Raw genomic sequence first — 24,194 nt, forward strand, 5'->3', positions numbered from 1 at the left:
GGACATCCATCTGTTGGAAGCTGTTTTGAAAGAACAGAAGTGTAATTTAGAGGCAGTAAAAAGCCTTCCCTCAGTTCTTACACAGGGAAGCCCTGGGAGTGCTGCAGAACCGAACTGCACCTGGAGCTTGGCAGAGGCATCGCCCAGCCCTGGGGGACAGGTTTGTCCCTCAATGGCCATTCAGTAATTTGTCACGAATGCCAGACTGCTACTGGAGAGAAATAAAAGCCTGGAGTTGCAGGCAGGATTACACAACGAGCTCCACGGGCAGGGCAGGAATTGCCATCAACACCTGGCCGGGCCCATCGGCCTCTGGCTGCCAGAACACTCTCGGGTTACCCCAAACTGGAGCTCAAGTCAAAAGGAAATGAAATACAGGTACATACAGCCCGGCTCATGGGTGGTGCTGGCAGGAGATGCACATGCAGCACTCACACTTCAGTGTGGAATACAGAACTCGTTTAAGAAGCTGTGTTTGGCAGTTTGGTGTGGCCCCCCTTACCTGCTTTCCCTTTTTCACAGACAGGAGGGGTGGGGTCAGAGAATATCAAAGTGACTTTGTCCAGGATGTACGAGCTGCTGTTTGTGCACTGACTCAGAAAATCTCCAGTTGTGTCAGGGGTTTGTGCTGAGCTCCTTTACTCCACACGAGGCAATCTGAGCCTGTCCCAGCACCAGGAGCTCTGTCCTGTTTCCTTGTGTCCCCCAATCGAGGCACCTTTGTTCTTCCCACCCTCAGGACCCCAAATTTTAGCTGCTCCCAACCAGACCTACACGGTTTTATCTTCTCCTTCACTCCCCATTTCTCACTGCACCTGACACACCTGCTCGAAAAACAAACACGGTCCTATCAGCCCAGAACAATACATTTCAAATAAGCATATAAAAGAGCTTTTATTGACATGAATAAATTGATTGGGACCATTACTTTGGAGCTGCTTCCCACAGAAAAAAGCCTCTCAAAGGCAGCCCGAGGCAGGGCAGCAACATTTACATTTAGATGAAGGCATTTCTGTCACAACACCTCCCAACAGTTTCTGGCCCCGGGTACTGTCTCCAGAAGAAATCAGCGAAGCCAAGGAGCTTGGCTTTAAATAACATAAAAGGAAAAGGAGAATTTGTTTCTGCAATCCACTGAATGTTGTAGTTTGGAATCACACAATCTGCAGCAAAGGAGTGAGAAAGCAGAGTGGTGACATCACAGCACGTTCCTTTACTCCTGAGCGACCTGTGGCACTTCTTCAAACACTGCATTTTATATAAAACACTGCTGCTGATGTGCATTTTATATAAAACACTGCTGCTGATGTGCATTTTATATAAAACACTGCAGCTGATGTGCATTTTATATAAAACACTGCTGCTGATGCCCATTTTATTTAAGCACTGCTGCTGATGCCCATTTTATATAAAACACTGCTGCTGATGTGCATTTTATATAAAACACTGCTGCTGATGCCCATTTTATATAAAACACTGCTGCTGATACCCATTTTATATAAAACACTGCTGCTGATGTGCATTTTATATAAAACACTGCTGCTGATGCCCATTTTATATAAACACTGCTGCTGATGCCCATTTTAGTTAAACACTGCTGCTGATGCCCATTTTATATAAACACTGCTGCTGATGCCCATTTTAGTTAAACACTGCTGCTGATGCCCATTTTATATAAAACACTGCTGCAGATGTGCATTTTATTTAAACTCTGCTGCTGATGCCCATTTTCTTTGCCACTCCATAAAGAGCACTAAGCTGTGAAGGAATGAACCAGAGAGAAGGACAGAAGTGACAGGTGGATGACACTAAAACAACCCAGCTTAGAGGAAGGAAAATCCCACCAGGGGTGTTTAGAAAGCTCTGATTCAGCCAGGGCAAGAGCAGCAGGTTCCTTGTGAGTGCCCAGGCTGTGTAACTGGGGTTCATTCCACATCTGAGAGTCTGCTCCAGCAGAACCAGGAGCCCAGGCAAAGTGCAAACACAGCCCCAGTGGCATCACAGAGAGCAGTTTCCCAAGGCCAGCCCATCAATTTATCTGTAATTCCTCTCCCAGGCTGGGAGCTCAGCCTCACAGGCAGCACCTCTGCACAGAACCTTCCTTCCTGCTGACATTGCCACAGGTAAGGACACGGGACAAATATTTAAAGAGCTAACAAATGGTGAAATGGAATTGCAGCAGCATTCAGGAAGTGGAAAGACACAACAAAGTCACCCAGAGTAAAAGAACAGGCAACAGGAACAGCCACTTCAATCTTTCCAGAGCTTTGACAGCTGCACCCCTGAGCTGCCCAAGGGTGCCTTGGTGCTTGGGAAAGCACACTGCTGCATTAATATTAATAAATAAAGTTACTTGTGCTTACCATGAGGCTGGGCTCCGTATAATCTCCTAAAATTTACATACTCTGACTTTCAAACCCTAAATGTGTAAAACAACAATCCAACCCTGTCCTGGATGTGACTCCTACCTGCCACATGTCCTCCACTCATTAAATTCTCTATTTTATGGAGTCTTTTCCTGAGCCTTTCCCATGACTCATCTGACCAGAAAAAGGACATGATCAATGTTTATTGTGAAGATTCATTTGTGAGGCCCAAGGAAGACATGCTCATGTAATGTCAGAAACCTGCTCTGCACCAACACTCAGGTGCCACAGGTGACCATTCTAGAATTCAGTTTTGTAAAAATCTATAAGAGCTCATGCAGATAGATTTTTATTTTTACCAGATTTCTTCACTGGATATTTCTCTAGGGAGAAAAGGGGAAAGAGCAGCTGAATTTGCAGGGGCCAAGTTACCACTTCTATAGAGATCAGCATTTGCAAAGAACAAAAAAATAATCTGGCTAAATTGTCCACATGGGATCTGTAGTTTGCATTATGCTGCTTTTATCTTTTGCTCCAGTTTGGTTTTGCAAAGTCAACACCAGGAGAAAAATCAGCTTTAATTAAAGAGGGACACGAGCAGCAGAGCAGAGTGCAAAGGCTGCCTTAGACACTGAGGGTGCCCCAAAGGCTCTTTCCTCCTTCAGATGCTGCTTCTGATCCCTGAGGGTGAAAAATCACCCAAAGGACAGGCCCAGCACAGAGCAGCAGGGCTGGCTCAGCCTCACCTGTCCCAGGGATGGGAACACCTGGCATTTTGTGCGGGATTTTGTGCAGGATTTTGTGCAGGAGCAGCTGTCTGGGACAGAGGGACAAGCACCTGCAGCCACACGGACAGAACGGCCTGGGTGAGGTCTGGGCCGACATGGGGACACAGGGACACCCCCAGAGAGGTGGGATGGAGGGGCACTGAGGGACAGGGAGCCTCAAGGTCTCTCTGGCTGCTCACACCGCTCTCCTGCCACATTTCGCTGGCACAGCAGCAAAAAGATCGCAGCAAAAAGATCGCACCTGAGGCCTTTCCTTGGCCCTTCCAGAAACTTCTGGAATCCCTCAGGTAACGCCCCGCCCCTCAGGTGCTGGGCCCCGCCCTCCCCTCAGCTCTGACCCCGCCCCCTCAACTGTGACCCCGCCCCTTTTCAGCTCTGATCACGCCCCCTCAGCTCCGGCCCCGCCCTCCCCTCCGCTCTGACCCCGCCCTCTCAGCGCTGACCCCGCCTCTTTCAGCTCTGACCACACCCCCTCAGCTCTGACTCCGCCCTCCCCTGCTCTGGCCCCGCCCCCTCAGCGCTGACCCCGCCCCTCCCCTCAGGGCTCACCCTCCCCTCAGAGCACCCCCGGCTCCCCCAAAGCGGCTTCGGGGCTTCCAAAAGTGCCAAAATTTCCCAACAAACAACCGTGCAGGCCTTTGCCTTTGCCGTGCAGGCAAACCTGAGCGGCCTTTCCTTGTTGCCTGGCACTGGAATCCCTCACAACACCTGAGAAATCCTTTCTGTCCTTGCTTTCCTCCTCTGCTCCTGAAGGGGAGCAGGAATCCCTCAAAGACCCCGGATTTTGGCTTTGCCGCCTTTGCTTGTCACCTCACACCAGCTGCATTTCCCTCATCTCCTCATTAAACCCCTGAACTAACCCAGGCAGGGAAAGCAAGGCCCCTGCCCCTGGTGAGGTTGGAGGGAGATTATCTCTGAGATTCCTTCCAACCCACCCCATTCCATAGAATTCCATGGGATTCTGAGGGGATCAAATCCCACCCACGCTCTGGAGCTGCCATGGCCTCACAGGAACTCTGCAGGTGACAAAGGCACAGAGCTGATGGCTCCAGCTCTCACCCTGCCACGGCACAGCCCCATTAGCACAGAGCCACAATTCAATAACTGCAATGTTCAATTTATCCGGAGGTAAAAGTCCTCTTCAGCCCCGTCCCCTGGAATTCATCATTTTATGTCTGGAAGCTTCGAACCTGTTAAGCAGGACAGGGCAGCCTGAGCCCACTCGAGTCCCACACTGAGCACAAGGAATTAAAAACAAAATGTCAAAATAAATAGCACAGGCTCGGAAAAAGCACTTTCAGAAGCTATTCCCAGCAGACAAGAGCTGACCTTCCCCTCATAAAATGCCACGGGGTATAAATAGAGCAGCCTGTGATGCCATTTGTCATGGAGCCTTGTCTGCCTGCCTGAGCTCCTCCAACAACAGGACACTCCTCACTGTGCTCAGAGCAACAATTTCCCTCAACTGCAGTCAAAGCTGCTATTTCTTTGATAGAGGATAATCACACAGCAGCAGCAGAGCAAGGAGGAACCTCCCCACCTCCCTCCTGACCCATTTGTTCTGCACAGCTCTCTGTGCATCCCTGAGTCTGGAGGTGCTGACCCTGAGCACTGACCAGCCACACTCACACTGCACCCACCACAGGGCACACAGACCAGACCTGATGGAATTAAAGGCAAATTTCAGCTTTTCACACAGTGAGCACTGAGTTACTGTGCATCTCCTGAGCACTCACCAGCCACACTCACACTGCACCCACCACAGGGCACACAGACCAGACCTGATGGAATTAAAGGCAAATTTCAGCTTTTCAGACAGTGAGCACTGAGTTACTGTGCATCCCCTGAGCACTCACCAGCCACACTCACACTGCAGCTCTGGGGAACCACCACAAGGCACACAGATGAGACCTGATGGAATTAAAGGCAAATTTCAGCTTTTGAGACAATGAGCAGTGAGTAACCGTGTATCTCCTGAGCACTGACCAGCCACACTCACACTGCACCCACCACAGGGCACACAGACCAGACCTGATGGAACTGAAGGCAAATTTCAGCTTTTCAGACAGTGAGCACTGAGTTATTGTACATCTCCCGAGCACTCACCAGCCACACTCACACTGCACCCCTGGGGAACCACCACAGGACACACAGACCAGACCTGATGGAATTAAAGGCAAATTTCAGCTTTTCACACAATGAGCAGTGAGTTATTGTACATCTCCTGAGCACTCACCAGCCACACTCACACTGCACCCACCACAGGGCACACAGAGGAGACCTGATGGAATTAAAGGCAAATTTCAGCTTTTCAGACAATGAGCAGTGAGTTAATGTGCATCTCTCTCTGCAATTACCCCTCTGCAAGGCATCTCTGGATCAGTCGTGTTCAACTGGCACAAGTAACATCCCTCAGGAAAAAACAATTCCCAAAAATGCAGCTACTGGGGTACACAGAGAGTATTACACTGAAAACTGAGCAGCAGAGCAGCAATGTGACTCAAGGACACAGAACTGGACATGATGATGTTTGTGTACTGTGTATTAAAAACAAAATTATCTCAAAGAGGGAAGAAATAAAGCCAAGACAAGACAGGTTTGACCCAGACAAGGTGGCCATGCCAGCACCCCACATTATCCCAGCTCCTCTCCCACCAACAACAATCAAGAGACACATTTCACTTGCAGGCAAAACCTGGCTGCTGTAGTGTAGCTTGGTTTTATTTATGTCCACAAATATTTCAAAAAAATTACAAAATACTCAAATGGAGAGAACACAGAAGTCACGATTTCTGGGTTTCTACTCTGTTTACACTGTGTTATCCCATGGCAAACTACTCATATATACATTAAGCTTCAAGATATATATAAATGTAGCAGTCAGAATGTACACTCTGCTTTAACGGTGCAGTGAAACAAGCTCAACCATGACGACATAGAACAAGAGAGACGTTTCAAAAACACTAAAGCAAAATTGAAAAAGAAACCTTCGGAACAGAGGAAAAAGTAAGAGAGATTTCTTGAAAGAAAATCAAAAGGTCTGGGTTGTTTTTTTTAACATGGCATCGAACACCAAGATGGCTTCAGAAGCCACTGCAGGTAAAGTTGTAGTTAATCACCGGGCTAAAATAATTTCAGTGCTTATTTGCTGAATGATGTGAACAAAAAAGCTCCCATAAATTAATAGAATGCTCTTCTGGGGAAAAAAAAATTAAAATGAACAGCTTTAGCACAGACTGCAACTTCAGCTGAAAAATAAAGACTACAGAGAGGACCACTGGAGGGAATTAGCTTTTTTTCCTGAAGAACTATGGCTAAAAAACAGCAAGAGAAGGGTCAGAAAAAACAGCTGAAGTGGCTGAACTCTCCCAACCTCATGGCAAAACAAGAGGAGGGGAGAGGTTGAACTGAAATGTGCCTGGTGAGACCTTTAGAGCCCACAGAGGCACCCTCTGCTGAGCAGGCCCATCCTGCTGGCTGCTCAGCCCTGAGCAAAACCCATCCCTGCTCCACGAGGAAACCTTTCCACCCATCACTGCCCACCCCCACGGAGCAGGACCTCACCTCCCTGCATTCCCCACCTCAGAAACACGACCTGCCCCTCCCAGCACCTTCACCCAGATTAAACACAGCAGGAGGGACTGAACACCACAGCACTGACACAGCTGCAGTGCAGGAAAAAGGGAAAATCTGCTGGGAAATCCCCACTCTCCCCTCTGCCCTTGCCTTGGTGGCCCTAGGACATTTCTAACTGTGAATTGTCTGCAGCAGCTCCGGGCTGAGCAGCAGCAGGTGGGGGAGCACTGTGCCTGCAGCAGATTAACTACAACTCCATCAGAGTGGCTGAGCAGAGTCCTAGGACACAACCATCACACTGAACAGGCTACAACAGCAGAGAGCACTCGTGAGTGGAGAGAGAGAATGGGGGCACTTGTGCACCAGCAGAAAAAATGACCAGCATGTTCAGATGTCCATTGGTCACCTCACCCTCTGCTCCAGCCAAGAAAAACTGGCAAAACTGGGGAACTAAACTGTATAAACATCTGCCTGGTAAGCAGAGCTGTCTCCATTAATGCTCACTGGGAATTCCTCTGCTCTCCCCACGCTGGTGGGAAGCACCAAGAGGAGTCACCCTGCAGGGACTGAGGGGTTGGAGGCACTAAATGTCACTGTCCACGGGTCCTGCTCACCCCAGAGCAGCCAGTCCCTGAGGGACAAACACTGCTGGCAGTTTTTGCTTATAAAAACCCAAACTTAAAACAGTCAAAGAGAAAAACAGACTGGTCTTTGCAACACAATGAACACAAGTTGCCAAGCCCACTTTCCTTAAGAACTTTTCACAAAGAAGGCCAGAGAACCATCCTCCCACAGTCTGCATGTGCATTCAGAATTGTGGCTGCACTACTCTGAGCCATGCAACATCCTCAGAAAGAGATTTTTAGACCAATTATTTCTCTGAAAGTTTAAACCCAATGGAGCTAGGTTAAGTTTTAAAAGGTCACAGGGAAGAAGTGTTTTATGGCCACACTGAAAATGAACCATTGCAGGTGGCATCAAAAGGGCCAGCGGGGTCCAAGGGACATCTGAGCTGCTGAGAAACCCAAATCAACAAAATCAGCTGCAGAACAGAGAGATGGAACACCAACAAAAACCCCCAAACAACCAAACCAACCAAAAAACCAAGAACAGAAACAGTCATTTGCAACATTATCCCTGCAAATCCCTTTAATGCTTATTGTTGATACCAAACCAAATTTCAAGCTTTTACCCATTTGAAATTATTGATACCCATCATTCCCTTTAATTAAAGGGATAATTATATATATATATTTTATTAAAAAATCAACTCTGTATTCTGTCAATACCAGGTAGGAATTCACAATTTGTGATGTTACTGAAAATCAAGATAAATGTTTCTGGAGTTTGTTTTGTTTTGTTTCTCCCCTCTACCCAAAAAAAGTTATTTACAGACTTAAAAAGCCATGCTGCAGAACTGAGCTCTCTTTAAAATTATGAAGATTTCCTACAATGTATTAAAATAAAAGTAGATTTTTTATTATTATAGCACTTGGATTCAGAGCTTGGTATGTCACCTACTTGCAATCCTTGTTTTTTTTTTTTTAATTACCTATAGATGCATTGAGTGTCCCTTCACGCACAGTGACTTGTGTTGTGAACCTGATTCTAGCACCTACTGAAAACAAACTAGTAAGAAAAGAAAAGGAAAAAAAAACCAAGATTGCAGGAAGTTCTCTGAATATTCCACACAGTCCTGTATTTCCAATAGGCTTCTGAATACGTTTTCATGCAGGGAGACCCACACCAGTCTTGAGAAATCTTCTCTACAAATGAACACTATGCTGATAAGTCTCTACTTGTTGGGTGGTTGCTTCTGTTTTAAATATATAAAGAAATCTTTATAAGATATTCTTTTCCTTTTGTAGCTCTTGTATGTAAAAATGTTCCACTCCTTCCCAAGGACTGGGGTTTCCATAGCCAGCGTTACAAATAAATAATTTATTACAACTGTTTGTCGCCTTCTTTTTTCAGTCGACTGCAAAGAGAAAGAAAACTCGTTTTAGCACAACAAAGGAGGTGTCAGAGCCAGGAGAGTGCTCTGCCCTCGCAGGCTGGGAGCTCTGGGCACTGTCCCACACAGGGCATCCCACACCAGGGCATGGTCACCAGTGCCAGCTCTGCAGAGGGGACATGTGGCAGGCTCTGGTGTCACACAGCCAGGCCAGAGCACCCCTGCAGGGTCACCCCTCAGAGCATTCCCAGGAGAAACAGCCCCAGGATTCCTCCAGGCATTCTCAGCCTGCACTGCTGGACCCTGCTGGTCACACTCTGAGCTCCCTCCTGCCCTCAGCCTCAGATTTACTGAACTCCTCCCCTGCTCTCCTCCATAAAACCCTCAAGAAAGGGATGTGAGAGCAGCAGCACTGAATATCCCAACAAAATCCCCCATCAGAGGGGATTCTGAAATAGGACACTGCCAGAAATCTGGACCTCCCTTCCCAGCTGCCCAAACCAGGTCAGCACAGCTTCACCTGTAACTGCTCAGTACACAGCAAGAGGAGAAAACCCAGAGGGAAAAGGAAAGGATGTGGAGAAATGTGATGGAATTCCCAGGTCCCCAAAAGCCTCCCTTGCAGCCTCACCTGTAATAATCTTCCTGACTGGGTAGGTGCCCACCGTGCATGTGAGGGTGCCCGTGCAACCACTGCTGTTCCATTGCCAGTCTTTGCAGCTCTGCGGACTGGGCGTGCATGGCCTGCAGCTGGTGGGCTGCTGACATGGGAGGTGGAATGGCACCAGGCAGATCCCGAGGGTACGGAGTTCCTGGGGGACAGCACCACATTTACACTCCTGTTCACCCCAACCAACCACCACAACCAGCCCAGGCACAGCTCAACTCCCCCACTCAGAAATGCTGAAGCCCACAGGACAGGTGACATCTCAGATCCCCTGCACAGAACCAGAAAATGCTCTCACCAAAGACTGGATGTCGGAGCATTTCATGCTCGTGAGGTGGCTGCCCTAGCAATGGGTTGGGGATGGTCCCAGGTGGGTAGGGAAAACGTGCCAGGTGGGGTCCAGCTGCTAAAGGATCCACCAGTGGATGAACAGGTCCTGCTGAGCCTGGAGAGAAGGAGAGAAAGCGTCCATCAGCTGCCTGGGGACTGCTGGGGAAAGGAACACAGAGCCAGAACGCTTCCCTCAGCTGCTGCACAAATGTGGGGTCACTGTACCCTCTGCTCATGCCCACTCCAAGGTGACACAGGGGTTGTACCAGCCTTGAGCACCCCCTGGAGCAAGAACCACCCAAGAGCCCCTCACTGGCACAGCACAAAGCCAAAGGCTTCTCAAGCACACAGAGACCTGGCAGTGAATTGGCTTGGCTGTGTCTGCACCAGCCTCTCTCTGGACTGGGAGGGACAATGCACAAGCCGTGGTTTTGTCCAGAACAAGGACCTGGGGAGCATCCACACTTACCTGCACACAGGTGCTCAGGGACTGACTCACCTGGCAACAGAATCCTTGTACAGACACAGCCTGTGTCAGATTCCTCTGCTGGCAGGGGGTTTGCACACCTGCCTGCAGCTGAGCCCATCTGTGATTGCTGCAGTGAGCCTCAGCAGCTCCAGGAACACTGATCTACCCAGCACTGCCAGCTCCAGGAACACTGATCTACCCAGCACTGCCAGCTCCAGGAACACTGATCTATCCAGCACTGCCAGCTCCAGTAACACTGATCTACCCAGCACTGCCAGCTCCAGTAACACTGATCTACCCAGCACTGCCAGCTCCAGTAACACTGATCTACCCAGCACTGCCAGCTCCAGGAACGCTGATCTACCCAGCACTGCCAGCTCCAGGAACGCTGATCTATCCAGCACTGCCAGCTCCAGGAACACTGATCTACCCAGCACTGCCAGCTCCAGGAACACTGATCTACCCAGCACTGCCAGCTCCAGGAACGCTGATCTACCCAGCACTGCCAGCTCCAGGAACGCTGATCTATCCAGCACTGCCAGCTCCAGGAACACTGATCTATCCGGCACTGCCAGCTCCAGGAACACTGATCTACCCAGCACTGCCATCTCCCACCTGCAACCCCCAGCCTCACAAATCTCACAGCACTCTGCTGCTTTCCTTGCTGTACAATCTGGCTTCTGCATCAGCACTCACAGTCCCTCCAACTCCAACCCTGGGCATCCCAGCACATTTCATGGACACTGCTCCAGCACAAACAACGCTGCATTTGCTTGCACAAACACTGCATTAGTAGCTGGACACCAGAGCCAGCATTTTAAATACTGCGACTTTCCACCCCACCTTACTTGGCAGCTGCAGCACCTGGTTGCCATGTTCTCTGCCATCTGTCACCAGAAAATGTGAACATTTCTGCACTCCAGGACTCCAGACCTCTAGAGCAGTAACCTCGTACCTTGCTTCAGGAATGGGCAAGGCTGATTCATTTCTGAGACCATTCATTATTACAACTGCAAGGTGCTGCTCTAGGACAGCAGTACTTAAAAAAAACCAACCCACACTGAACCAGCAAACATTTCACAGTGAGAGTCTGAAGGAGCATCACTGTGGTGTTACCACCCTGCACCACTCCCACACAAGCAGCATTTCAGTTACCACAACCTCACACAGCACAGAACTCGACACGCACATGAAGACATTTTGCTATTTGAGTTCCAGGGTCAGAGCGGGCCCTTCCGAGCTGCTCACCTTGGTGTAGGGGGTCCTGCTGGTGTAGGTGTAGATGTGAGTGTATGTGTGAGTGTTGGTGGTGGTGGGGGGTGACGTTGAACATCTGCAGCCGCGCCAGGGGGTCGTTGGTGAGCGAGGCCATGCGCTCGGCGTGGATGCGCTCGGCCGCCAGCCTGTCCGGGTAGCTCATCTCCGGCCGCAGCTGCGGCCCCGCCAGCGCCAGTCTCTCCCTCTCCAGGGGGTTCAGGCCCGGGTGGAAGGAGGCGAAGGGGTGAGGCCCCGCCGTGGGTGGGATAGTCAGTGCCCCGTGCCTGGCGAAATGCTCCATGGGGTTGGTGGCCGGGTGCAGCGCGTCCAGCTCCGGGGGCTTCACCTCGAAGCCGGGCTTCATGCGCTCGCGCAGCTCCCGCTCCCGGATCTCGCGCTCGCGGATCTCGCGCTCGCGCAGCTCCCGCTCCCGGATGGTGGGGTCCACGTTGTAGAGGCCGGGCATGTGGTAGGCCAGCAGCGGGTCCGTGGGGTTCAGGGGCACGAAGAAGGGGTGGTTGCGGTTGGTCGGGGACATGACGTGGGGCCGCGCGTACTCGCTCAGCGTCCGTAGCGCCGGCGTGTCCGGCCCGATGTACGGGGGCACGGCCGCGATGGTGGTCGGGGGGGGCTCGAAGGAAGGCCTCATGTGGGCTGGCCCGCTGAGCTGGGACTCGCCCAGGCGGCCCTCGTGCGAGGAGCTGGACACCTTCTGCTGCACAGAACCGGAGAGAAGCTCAGGTCAGCACACCTGGGACACACACACACACCTCCTCCATCTCCAGCCCCTTTTCCAGGAGAGCTCTCGTGTGCCTGCACAGAAGTGCAAGGGACACAAAGGCGTTTGCTGTATGTGCACAGTGCTCTCCTACTGCAGGGTAAATGTCAGCACTTGGTCCAGCTCTGCCCAACTGCTCTGGCTTCCCATAGAACCACACCAGGGGCAGAAACTCCATTTCCTTTAAGGAGAGGACAGTCCCAGGCAGGCTGGGAGGTGCTCAGAGCAGGCTGGATTTCAGTCCATACACAGCTCCATGCTCAGGATTAAAGTGCTCCTGGGGATCTGCATCCTGCAGTCACCACCCAGGTCAGACCCAGCCATCAATTCCCTCCCCCAGCTCCCAGCCACAACTGGACCTACCGCAGCTCTTTCCGCTTCTCTCTCACGCTCACGCTCCCTCTCTCTTTCCTTCTCTTTTTCTTTCTCTCTTTCCCTCTCCTCCCTGGCTTTCTGCTCCGCCTCCCTTTTGGCCTTTTCGATGGCCTCTTCTCTCTTCTTGGCCAGTTTGGATCCTGCCAGAGGCATGAAGTACAGGTCTGCCCTGGAGCACGAATTGTAGCCACGGTCCAGGTGCTTATAGAACCTGAAAGGAACACAGGAGAAAGAGCTCAGCCCTGGGAAAGGTGCAAGACTGTGGGATTTGAGAGCTGCACATCCAAACTAAAAAAAATATCATTCTATGCTTAGACCAAGCATTACCAGAAATTCAGGAGAAAATTAACTGTACCATACTGATTGACAGTGGAGTATAAAAGCAGGGAAAGCAGAGCACTGGGAGCTCCGTACCTGGCTGACTGGCTGGCGTGGCTGGGGATATCCACCACGGTGGGCTCTGGGGAGGGGCTCCGGGGGGGAGGTGGGGGGCTCTCCGGCTCCTCAGCCTCGTCTGGGACCTCCTCCTTGATCTGGATGGGTGGCAGCGTGCAGGCTGTCACCACGGGCACCGTCCCACTGGAAGCTGCTGCCGTGGAGATGGGGGTCTGCAGAGGGATGCCGGGCACGGCGGGCGGCGTGGAGGTGGAGGGGCACGAAGGAGGCGTGATGGAAGGGGGACCCCCGGGCACAAAGGGGTGCTGAGAGAAGGGGGGCTGGGAGGAAACCTGATGGAGCCCGGAGGGGGGGTGAGCGGCAGGAGGGGGAAGGCTCTGGCTCTGGGTCAGAACGGGAGGCTGGGCTTGCGAGGACTGCAGCGGTTGGCTCTGAGGCATCAGCTGCAGGGGAGGAGGGTGTGCGGATGGAGGGTGGTGAGTGGAGAGCGAGCTCAGAGGCTTCAGAGCGGGCGGCGGAGGCAAGTTGGAGTTCATGGAGAACGGAGACGGCCCAGAGAGATGGGGAGGGTGCTTGTGGGCCGGAGCCGTGGGCAGCTGCGGGATGGGGGTGGTCGGGGGAGGTTTGATGTGGGGCATGGCCATGGGCGCGGGCGGCAGCGGCTGCTCCCGCGGGGGCTGCGCCGGCTGCAGCGAGGCCGCGCCGGGCAGCACCGGCTGCGTCACCTGCAGCGCCGCGTGCGAGTGCGACGGGGCTTGCGTCTGGAGGGGCACCTGAGACTGAGCTGCCGGGCCGGGCAGGGAGAAGGGCTGGGCAGGCCCGGCGTGGGGCAGCAGGGGCTGGGCGGGCAGGCTGTGAGGGGCAGGCTGCGCCTGGCCGTGCAGCGGGGGCTGCGCCGGGGCCGGCTGGCTCTGCGGCACGCTCAGGGGCTGCAGGGGAGGGTGCGGGGACGGGAGGCGCTGCGGGTGCAGCGCGGGGGCCTGCTGGATGTGCGAGTGAGGGCCGGGGGGCGCGGGGGGCTGCGGCTGCCCCGAGGGCTGCGACACCGGTGGGGACGCCTGCGCGGGGGCCGTGGCCGCGGTGGATGCAGGAGGCGGCGCTGGCAGCGGGGCTGGCACCGGCGGCGTGGCTGCAGCGGCCTGGGTAGAGCTGCTCGGGGCCTGCAGCACCTGCGGCTGCGCCTGCAGCACTTGCTGCTGAGCAGAGGAATCCGAGTCGCTCTCATTGTCCTGGGGGCTGGGGATGCTGGGGGACGTGCTGCGGTTGTCCTGGTCGATGTCCTTGGGGTCGCTGCTCCCCTCGTCGTTGACGCTGCGGCTGTCGGAGCTCTCGCCTTCGCCCTCTCCCTCCGAGGGGGAGTTGGGCCTGCTGATCTCCTGTGGGGAGAGCTACAGTGAGCCCTGGGAGAGCAGGGCAGGACACTCCCGGTGTGTCACAGTGTGGGGACCCTCACAGGGGCACAGGGACCCTCTGAACCCCACAGGGCAGCACGGGAACACCAACACCCAAGGGAAGGGCAGAGACAGCAGAACCAGGACCCTTCCAGGGGCAGCAGGAACAAACTGAGACACAGGAGGGGTCCTGTGAACACAGGGGTGACCAGCAATGGAAAAAAGTTTTCCTTGTGACAACTCCAGTGGTGGTCTTCCAACTTGTCAGAGAAGAAAAAAACCCCAAATTTAAATTTAAAAACAAATGGAGGAAAGGAGTGGAGAACAATCCAGTGTACTCTTATATGGTTGGTATTAATATTAAAACAAAGAAAAAAACCCCAACTTCTGGACTTACCCTGTATCACTGCACTGTCTGCAGCAGAAGGAACACATTATAACACTGGTCACTTTCCAGCCACAGATTAAGTTACAATTTGCTGTGGCTTAAGCTGATTTAATGTTTTCAGTTACCAGATTTGCACCCCCTCCCCACCTCAGACCATTCTCCTAAGAGGAAATGCTCTCTGTGGGACTCACTTGAGTTTTGGACTTTTTGGCATTGGACCTGTCAGGCTCCTCCGTGTCGGACGCCGCCTTCTCCCGCTGCCTCTTGGAGTTCTTGAGAGGAGAAGACACCTCTTCTTTTATCTTCTGCCACAAAGGAAGCAGAACACAACAGTTACCAGTGCTGCAAATGCAGAAGTGAGTTGAGTGCAGGCCAGCATCACCCAATTTAACACAAATTAAGGAGCAGCAGAACTCAGGAGTTGACAGTCAGTATTTAATCACACATCAAACTAGCAGGAAAAAGGCAAAGTTCATAAAGCATTTTTCATATGAAAGAATATTTCAGAGCTGGGCAGGACCAAATCCATCAGGAACTCAGAGCTGATCAACTGGTCCAGGTTACCCTTCTAAACAGAGACCAACACCAGTTATTAACTGGTGCAACACGGAATTTCTGCAGGAGACAGGATAAGCCTCCTTCTGCTACACAAAAGTCTTGCTCTACTCTTGATATTTTGAGAGGAATATTTTTAGATCCCCTCAAATACAGGGCCAACAGTGAATAGTTATTCTGAGATTACTACCTTCTCCCATGGCCTGGAAAAGCTCAGTGCATCACATAATTACCTGACTTTAAATTCTGCCAAGTTTTCAGTTTTATAATGTGAAAACTTGCTCCATACTCATTTTGACTTTTTTTTTGGTAATATTTATTTTTAACTTGCTACTTCTCAATTCACACTGTAAGCTTTCCCTGCTTCATGTGGCTTTGTTTCTTTAGAAATCTCTTGGAAAGGTATTAAATTCATTTGAACAGACTCAACTGTCAGCTTGCTCTGAACAACACACACCTCCAGAAAAACTGTAGCAGACTCAATTACCGAATGCTCATACTCCTTTGTAAACAAAGATTAAGTACTACTTACAAAAAATCCCCAAAACTGTCTACTTGTCTTAAACACAGCATTTCTGATCTGCATTACTGCCCTGAGCTTAATGCTTGCATTTGCATCCGAAATGGAGGGATTGTCAGAGCAGAAAGGTTATGTGGGGCCACTGGAGTGCTTTGGTCACCCCCATCCCTCCATGGCCAGGTACAGAGCAGCTCTGAGCTGCCCCCACTGCAGCTCTGGCTCACCCACACTCACAGGGAGACCTGGGTCATGGAGAGATTCCCCAACCTGGGTCACAGAGAGATTTCCCAACCTGGCTCATGGAGAGATTCCCCAGCCTGAGAGGCCTCAGCTGTGCAGCCAGGGCACGAGAGTCCAGAGGGAAGGGGGAGGTGTAACTGCTCTCCTTGGTGGATGTGTAAATGCCCACCTTGGATCTATAAATGCTCAACCTGGTGGATGTGTAAATGCTCTCCTTGGTGGATGTGTAAATGCTCTCCTTGGTGGATGTGTAAATGCCCACCTTGGTGGATCTGTGAGTGCTGTGGGTGTGTAAGTGCTCTCCTTGGTGGATCTGTAAATGCTCTCCTTGGTGGATCTGTAAATGCTCACCTTGGTGGATGTGTAAATGCACACCTTGGTGGGTGTGTAAATGCTCACCTTGGTGGATGTGTAAATGCTCACCTTGGTGGATGTGTAAGTGCTCTCCTTGGTGGATGTGTAAATGCTCACCTTGGTGGATCTATAAATGCCCACCTTGGTGGATGTGTAAATGCTCACCTTGGTGGATCTGTAAGTGCTCACCTTGGTGGATCTAAAAATGCTCTCCTTGGTGGATGTGTAAATGCTCACCTTGGTGGATGTGTAAATGCTCACCTTGGGGGATCTATAAGTGCTCACCTTAGTGGATGTCTAAGTGCTCACCTTGGTGGATTTCTTGACGGACTCAGCCTTGCTGTCGTTGCTGGAGGTGCTGGCGGCGCTGGGCGAGTTGCGGCCGCTGGAGCGCACGTCCTCGGCGATGGGGGAGGCGCGCCCGTCGGGGCTGGCTGCCTGCTTCTTCCTGCCACTGCGTAGGGTCGACATCTGGGGGAGAGAGAGCCAGCTCAGCCCTGCCTGGCCCCTCTGAGAGCCCCTCTGAGTGCTCTGCCTGGGCAGGGGCACAGAAACACCCCCAGCTCAGCCCTGCCCTGCCCAGCCCCACAGAGCGCATGGAGAACCCCCAGGTCAGCACTGCCTGGCCCTTCTGGGTGCTCTGCAGCCCCTCAGGGTGCTCTGCAGCCCCTCTGAGTGCTCTGCCTTGTCAGGGGTATGGAGAACCCCCTGCCCAGCCCCTCATGGAGAACACACCCCAGGCAGAGCCTGGCAGCAAAAGCCTGCAGCGTTTCACCTCGGTACACTTCTGCCTTCAAAGCTCAGCTGGACTCACGTGTCAAAGGAGGCAAATCCCTCACCTGTCTGCTCACCAGCATTAAGTGCTGATTACTGAATTAGCAGTGTCTGTTAGAAATGGCATTCAGGAGGGTGTTCCAATACACAGCACACACACAAGGGGGCAGGAGGCAGGAGAGGACTCCCATGTTCCATTAAACACACTCCATCTGTTGGCAGTCAAGGCCAAGGTCTAAACCCCCAGTTCCAGCACGCTCCTGCTACACAGTAAGGGATCAGTAGAGGACATTTCAATAATTAATGCTGTTTCCCTGCCATTTAGGCACTTTTTTTGAGGACTGGCTACCAAAAAAGCAATAGAGCCAACTCTCCCAGACTGGAGCCTCACAAGGTATTTAGAATCAATGGTCTCATCCTGGTCAGAAAGACAGAGAGGGGAGGGCAAGGAAAGAAATCTGTCTGCTGCTTTCTATCAGCTAAACCCAACTCCAAGATAAATCACCCAGAGCTGCTGCCAGAGCCCTCTCAGGGCTCCTGGTGCCCCACCTGAGCAACAGCTCAGAGCACAGAGGCAAAGCAGAGCTCTCTGTAGGGAAGAGACTTTCACTCCAGTAACATGAGGAGCCCACAGGAACAGCAGCTGATTTTTTAAACTCCTCCCAAGGGTGTAACTGTGACAGGATGCAGCTGGAAGGAGGACATGTCCTAGCTCAGGGTCTGTCATGCACTGCCAATGCCCCCCTTCATGCTGACAGCCCACTGGCAGTCATTACAGAGAAATAACACAGCTTGCAGGGACATTCCATCTCCTTCCTCCAGAGAGCCTCAGCCTCAGCAAAGCTCCCCTGGCCCAGGGCAGAGCAGCAGGGCAGGCACAGCCCAGGGCAGAGCAGGCACAGCCCAGGGCAGAGCAGGCACAGCCCAGGGCAGAGCAGGCACAGCCCAGGGCAGAGCAGGCACAGCCCAGGGCAGAGCAGGCAGCTCAGGGCTCTGGCTCCTTTCACCCTGCATTAAAGAGGCTGAAACGCACCGAGCCTCGACTGCGCCGTGTCCTCATGCTATGCTTCCCACTGAGGCCATCATCTTCCTCCTTCACAGGCTTGAACATAAAGGGTGGGGGGTCCACGGGCTTCTCGATGGGCGGCAGCTCCCCGTACTTCTTGAAGTGGATGCGGCAGTCGGTGCACAGCAGGATGTTCTCCCGGCCGCCGTGGTGCCAGTCCTTGGAGGCTTGGGGCAGGGAAAGAACAGCTCAGCACCTCACACAGCACCCCAGCCCCAGCACAAACACAGGCAGCTGTTCAAAAAAGGGTACAGCTTCAAAAACAGCTGCTTTTCTATAGGTAACAAAGTTGGAGAAGTTTCTGGAAAGTTTGTCCTGCCCCAGTGCACATCCTCGATATTCAATTTACAAACTATGGTTGCTTGCTTAAGAAACTTCAGCTCTGAGGTACAGAGAGAAGCCTTATCTGCTCTACCTGGGAGCTAACAAGCAGCTGTTCTCCAAAGCTGTGGTTTCTGCAAGAGAAGTGAGCTCTGAACCTCTTATTTCCTTCCCCATTCTGGGGCTCCCCCTTCCATCTCCAAAACCCCAACATTTCATGACCCTGAAGGCAACCTTCAGGAACAGCCCCAGGAACGGGGCTGAGGCACAGGGGATTGGGTGCAGCATCAGGAGGTTTTGTGTGTGACAGCCACAGCCCAACACTGATTCATTATGTCCCAAATTGATTACACAGATTATGGATTATGCAGATTTATTCCTGTCTGGATGTCTACCTCAGGGCTCTCCTTTGTCACTGCAGTATTAATTTGCAATGGCAAAGCCTGATTAACTCTGGTAGGAAACGCTGCATATTTCAGTTGATTCAGCCCCACAGTGCTGTGAACAGCTGCCCCAGCACAGGAGCTGCTCCTGCTGCTGCACCCTCGCCCCAGGCAGCAGCAGAGGGGAGGAACAGCAGGGATGGGACGTACTGGTGGTGAAGCAGTGGCGGCAGGCGTAGCCCTTCAGCTCCTGCTCGCTGTCCTCGCTGTCAAAGTCATCTTCACTGGCTGAGCTCAGGTCCACTGAGGGTGGGAGAGAGAGGAAAATGGAAAATAAACACTCAGCAGGATTTTCTATTTCCTCCTACTTGGCTAAAATAAGCATTAAGTAAAACAGATTGTGCCTCCTCACTCCCACCCTGCCCTGCACAGCCGTTAGTTCTGATTTTTCTAACTGAGCAAACCCAGAGCTCATCACTCTGCAGTTCAAGGAGGATTCCAGGAATGTGCCAAGGGACACAACTCCTGCAACCTCTGACTCAGATGTGGTGCATTTCCAGGTGAGCTGTCATTCAAATACCATCCATGGTGAGTTCAAGAGGCTGTGATCCAAACCCACAATGTTCAAGAGAACAGGGGTTTATCTCTAGAATCTGATCAAATTTAAAAATCAAATATTCTGTATTTAAAATGTACAAGATCCCATGAACAGGTCCTGTAGTGGCTTTTCTGGTTTTTGTTTTCTTACCCAGCAGCAGAGGTGTTTGTGGGTGGAGGTATCAATGTTTACACACAATGGACTGTTTGAAAAACATGTTGTGATTCTTTTGGATAAGAGGCACTAAAGGAGAACATCAGCTCTCCTGTCCTTACTGCAGAGCTCCAAGTTTTAACCTGTGGCAAACCCACACTGCAAAATGTTTTGAAGAAGGGGATACACAAAGGGTCCCCTTCCTGTGTGGTAAATTAGCTCACACATCTGTGAGCTCAAAAGCAGCATCTAAACCACTGAAAATATGCAGACATCACAAAAACTGTACCTTACCTTCTCAACACCTCAGGAGTGAGTATTTCCCTTTTGAGAGCACTGCATTTTTCTAGCCCCACCACTATAAATTCACAGCATAACAGGGCTATAATTTGGCACAAGCAGGAAGCCCTCTGGCTTCTTCTGTTCAAATCTTTAATTAGCAGAGAAGTCCTTGATACAGGAACAGTGTTTTTCTAAAGGCTCCAAGAGGATGTTTTGTACTTGCAGGCTACAGTTTATGGATTAAAGCTCACAGATTCTCCAGCACTTGCCATCAGCATTTGTCAGCAACTCGTTACCCTTCAAATTAACACAGGGTTACATTTAATAGCTACCAGTGCTGTAATTCCTACATTAATACTTGCAGGTGTTCAAACCCTGACTGCAGAGCTGACCCCAGGCTAGCACTTGCTTTCCTTTGCCAAGTGAATTTTTATTCTCATCCTGCAGTCAGACCCACAAGGATGGGTCCTCCCAGCCACCAGCTCTCACATGCTGAGTATTTTGGGTTGGGCTGTGGAGTCCAGACCCTGAGTCCTTGTGCACACAGAGATCAGCAGTAAATCCTACCAGGAAAAAGCTCCCAGCCAGAGAGAATTCTGTGTCCTGCCTGCTCATCCTCCACCTGCCCATGCCCATTTTTACATCTGCCAATCTGCCTTTCACAGCCCCTTTTCTCTGAGGCATGTGGGTTTAGGAAGAATTGAACCTCAGAGCTTTAACCCTTTCCCCCATGGCCAAACGTTTCTGTCCCTGCAAGGACCCTGTGCAGAGCAGCACAGCACTGCCCTGGGGAACTGCTCTTGGTTCAGACACTTCTGCTCCAGGCAGGGCCAATGCCCCTCCAAGGCTGCCTGAGACAGAGCTGGAGCACAGCCTGAGCCCCAGCACAAGGCAGGAGCCACCCAGCAGGATGGAATTATTCCCTTCCCTCCTTCTTTCTGTGCTTCCCAATTCCCGTTACTGCAACAAGCCTGGAGAAAATACACCACCACCAAGAGAAAAAGCAGGGAAATCCCAACCCAGGGCAGAATTTCCATCCTTACAGGATGTTTTTACACTTAAGGACTGCACAAAGCAGTGATGTGGGTGATCAAAGCCAGTTCTGGCAGAACGGAGCAGGCACAGAGAGGGAAACTGCCCGCATTGCATTTCCTGCGTCCCCTGGGAGGTGCAGCACCAGTGCAGCACCAGAGCAGCCCCCAGCCCAGCTGCACTCACAGAACTCGCTGGAGGGGGGCCGGGAGGGGGTGTTGACGGGCGTGGAGGCCGTGCGGGTTTTGATCCTGCGGAACACGGCCTGGCGCCGGTGCCGCCGGTGCGCGCGCGAGCTCGCTGCCTCGGGGGTCTTCTTCCAGTAGTAATAGAAGGTGATCAGCTCCCCCTGCAAACACACAACACGCTGTTAGACACTGTGCAGAGCTCCCCTGGCAGCTGCCTGCCTCCCCGTGTGCACACAGGGGTTTTTCCAGGAAGAATCATGATGTATTTCAGCCACAAAATAAGAAATATTTAGGTAAGACACACAAAAATACCTTCATTATTTTTTGCCTGCTATAGCAGAGGAAAACAAGGAAGTAAATGCTTTTTCACTCCTTCCCTAGGAAAGGAAAAGGTTGGGAAGCACCAGGCTCCACCTGGAGCTTCAGAAGAGGGTGCCCTTGTGTCACAGTCAGCATCCCCTGCTCCTCTGCTCTGCTGAGCTCTGACAGCCACCAAAACTGCCACAACTCCTGGTGTGCACTGAGAGAACAGAGCTACAGCCACCCAAACCTGCCACAACTCCTGGTGTGCATAGAGAACAGAGCAACAACCACCCAAACCTGCCACAACTCCTGGTGTGCATAGAGAACAGAGCAACAATCACCCAAACCTGCCACAACTCCTGGTGTGCACTGAGAACACAGCTACAGCCACCCAAACCTGCCACAACTCCTGGTGTGCATGGAGAGAACACAGCTACAGCCACCCAAACCTGCCACAACTCCTGCTGTGCATGGAGAGAACACAGCTACAGCCACCCAAACCTGCCACAACTCCTGGTGTGCATAGAGAACAGAGCAACAACCACCCAAACCTGCCACAACTCCTGCTGTGCATGGAGAGAACACAGCTACAGCCACCCAAACCTGCCACAACTCCTGCTGGGCATAGAGAGAACAGAGCAACAACCACCCAAACCTGCCACAACTCCTGCTGTGCATGGAGAGAACACAGCTACAGCCACCCAAACCTGCCACAACTCCTGCTGGGCATAGAGAGAACAGAGCTACAACCACCCAACTCCTGGGGTACACAGAACACAGCTACAACCACCCAACTGCTGCTGTGCACGGAGAGAACAAGGCTCAGCCCAAACAGACTTTGCCATTTTGTCAACCTTCACTTCAAGACAGGTATTGTTGAATATTCCTGTGAAAGGAGCTGGAAGTTTGAGTAAAAGCATGTTCAACAACAGGTCCATAACCGTAACACAACCCTAGCACACTAAATCGTGTTTTAATTTGAATATATATACCCACATCTAAATTAATTAAGCAGTTAAAAGAGCACACCTAGAGAAATGAGTGATAATTTCACAGCATAATGAATCTGGCTGACATTCAGGAAGTGCAGCAGCTGCCACTCAAGCTCGGATGCAGTGCAGAACCAAAGAACAGCATGTGGTTTTAATCTCTTTTCTCTTGCTTTGAAACCCCATCATTTCCTGGCGACTCGTCTGCCTCCAAGGTAAAAGGTGCTGCTGCTTTCAAGTTGCAAGAGAAAAACGGAGAAGTTCTAACCAGCCCCTTGAAAAAAATCAACATCAGAACAAACATACCTGAACTGCCCACAAAAAGGGCTTCTTTGAACTGTGTTTTATTGATCAAATAACCTCAGCTGCTGCCTCCGTGGGGAAATCCTGCAGCCCCTGCTCGGGGCAGAGCAGGAGTTAACTCCAATAACGACCCTGCCTGAATCCAAACCCTCCCCAGGGCCCCAAACAGGCAATTACAGCCACAACCAATACCTGCACCACTGAAACACTCCAAAGACAAAGGGAGGATGTTGTTCTAGACATTAACTGCTGACATTTAAGACACTTAAGAATTTTACCAGTGCCTAATTCAAAAATAGAAACCCCAGAAGAAAGAACAGGACCACAAGGGTGATTTCTGGAACAGACAGAACAGATCATTTTTAATCTGTGCTGCCACAGACTGGGATGATGCCACTGATCCCCACCACAGACCTGAACTGTGTTTGTGTGTTAGATATTAAAATAACATATATTAAAATAACATATATTCAGAGTGATGCTTGGTGAGGAGCAGCAAGTGGGCAAAACTTTACCTATAATTCTTGATTCTGAAGGACAAAAGCCCTACTAAAAAAAATTAAAAGTGTGTTTCCTGCAGAGAATCTGATCATGGCTGGTGATGAGCACACAAACCACAGCAAACTGGGCAGCACAGGAGTTGTGAGCCCAGCACCCTGCTCTGCTCCTCCTGCTCCCTGCACGTGTTTGCTTTAGAAATACCATTTCCCTGAGCCCATTAAGTGGCTCAAAGTCCACCAGGCCAGCTCTGTGTCCACTTGGGGATGTGCCTGTGCCAGGAGCCAGGCTGGGCTCTGCAGGGAGGCTTTTGCAATGCTCTGCACAGGCAGAAAGGCTCTTGCAAATGAAACCAGTTATTTCTGAAGTATAAATTCATTTGTATCAAATCTGAGGTGTCAGCACCAAGGAGCGAGTCAGTAAATCCCATGTCTTTATGGCAGTGAATTAATGTGTCCTCTGACACATGGCAACAGCACAGTACAAACCAATCTGTTCTCTTCCCATCATAAAAGAGGGAATGGGAACCTATTAGAGCTCCATTTACACACTGCAAAGCCATCAGGTCCCAAGGGAAGTTTAACAACTTATACATGCAGATCATAAACCCAACTTTAAAAAAGAAATGGTGGATATTTATAGAAAATGCCAACCTCATGACCATAATGCTTTTTCCCCCCTGAGACTCACTGAGAAGTGCAGTCACAACTGCACACAGATAAAGATGAAGTCAAAGTCTATTTATTAACAACCAGTTTTACCCCAGCTACGATATCTGGACAGATTAAAGGACCAAAGAATATTCTGTCCTTGCAGTTCATGGTCAGACTGCACAGTGCAGCACTCAGGAAAGGGCTGTGGGAGGAGGAGAAGTCAGAGGGGAGCACACACAGCCTTACG

At 51.3% G+C, this 24,194-nt stretch overlaps 1 protein-coding gene across 5 annotated transcripts in view; it reads right to left on the reverse strand.

Annotated features, from left to right (window-relative positions):
- Nucleotides 1-5,854: 5,854 nt before the first annotated feature.
- The window catches only part of RERE (arginine-glutamic acid dipeptide repeats), a 174,946-nt gene continuing 156,606 nt past the window's right edge, over nucleotides 5,855-24,194 (reverse strand). For 3 of the 5 annotated variants that reach the window (XM_033079418.2, XM_033079419.2, XM_033079422.2), the window contains 11 exons: nucleotides 21,200-21,362; nucleotides 19,159-19,251; nucleotides 18,212-18,411; nucleotides 16,714-16,875; nucleotides 14,927-15,040; nucleotides 12,975-14,332; nucleotides 12,549-12,771; nucleotides 11,399-12,122; nucleotides 9,650-9,796; nucleotides 9,316-9,496; nucleotides 5,855-8,708 (listed from right to left, as the gene is read on the reverse strand). In XM_033079418.2, coding sequence (XP_032935309.1) covers nucleotides 8,675-8,708; nucleotides 9,316-9,496; nucleotides 9,650-9,796; nucleotides 11,399-12,122; nucleotides 12,549-12,771; nucleotides 12,975-14,332; nucleotides 14,927-15,040; nucleotides 16,714-16,875; nucleotides 18,212-18,411; nucleotides 19,159-19,251; nucleotides 21,200-21,362 — 3,399 coding nt within the window. In that variant the 3' untranslated portion in view covers nucleotides 5,855-8,674. The remainder of the gene's footprint in view (nucleotides 8,709-9,315; nucleotides 9,497-9,649; nucleotides 9,797-11,398; nucleotides 12,123-12,548; nucleotides 12,772-12,974; nucleotides 14,333-14,926; nucleotides 15,041-16,713; nucleotides 16,876-18,211; nucleotides 18,412-19,158; nucleotides 19,252-21,199; nucleotides 21,363-24,194) is intronic. The other 2 variants (XM_033079421.2, XM_033079420.2) reach the window with 2 other exon arrangements.

Source organism: Catharus ustulatus, chromosome 24 (assembly GCF_009819885.2).
Source record: "Catharus ustulatus isolate bCatUst1 chromosome 24, bCatUst1.pri.v2, whole genome shotgun sequence".
NCBI classification, from domain to species: Eukaryota; Metazoa; Chordata; class Aves; order Passeriformes; family Turdidae; genus Catharus; species Catharus ustulatus.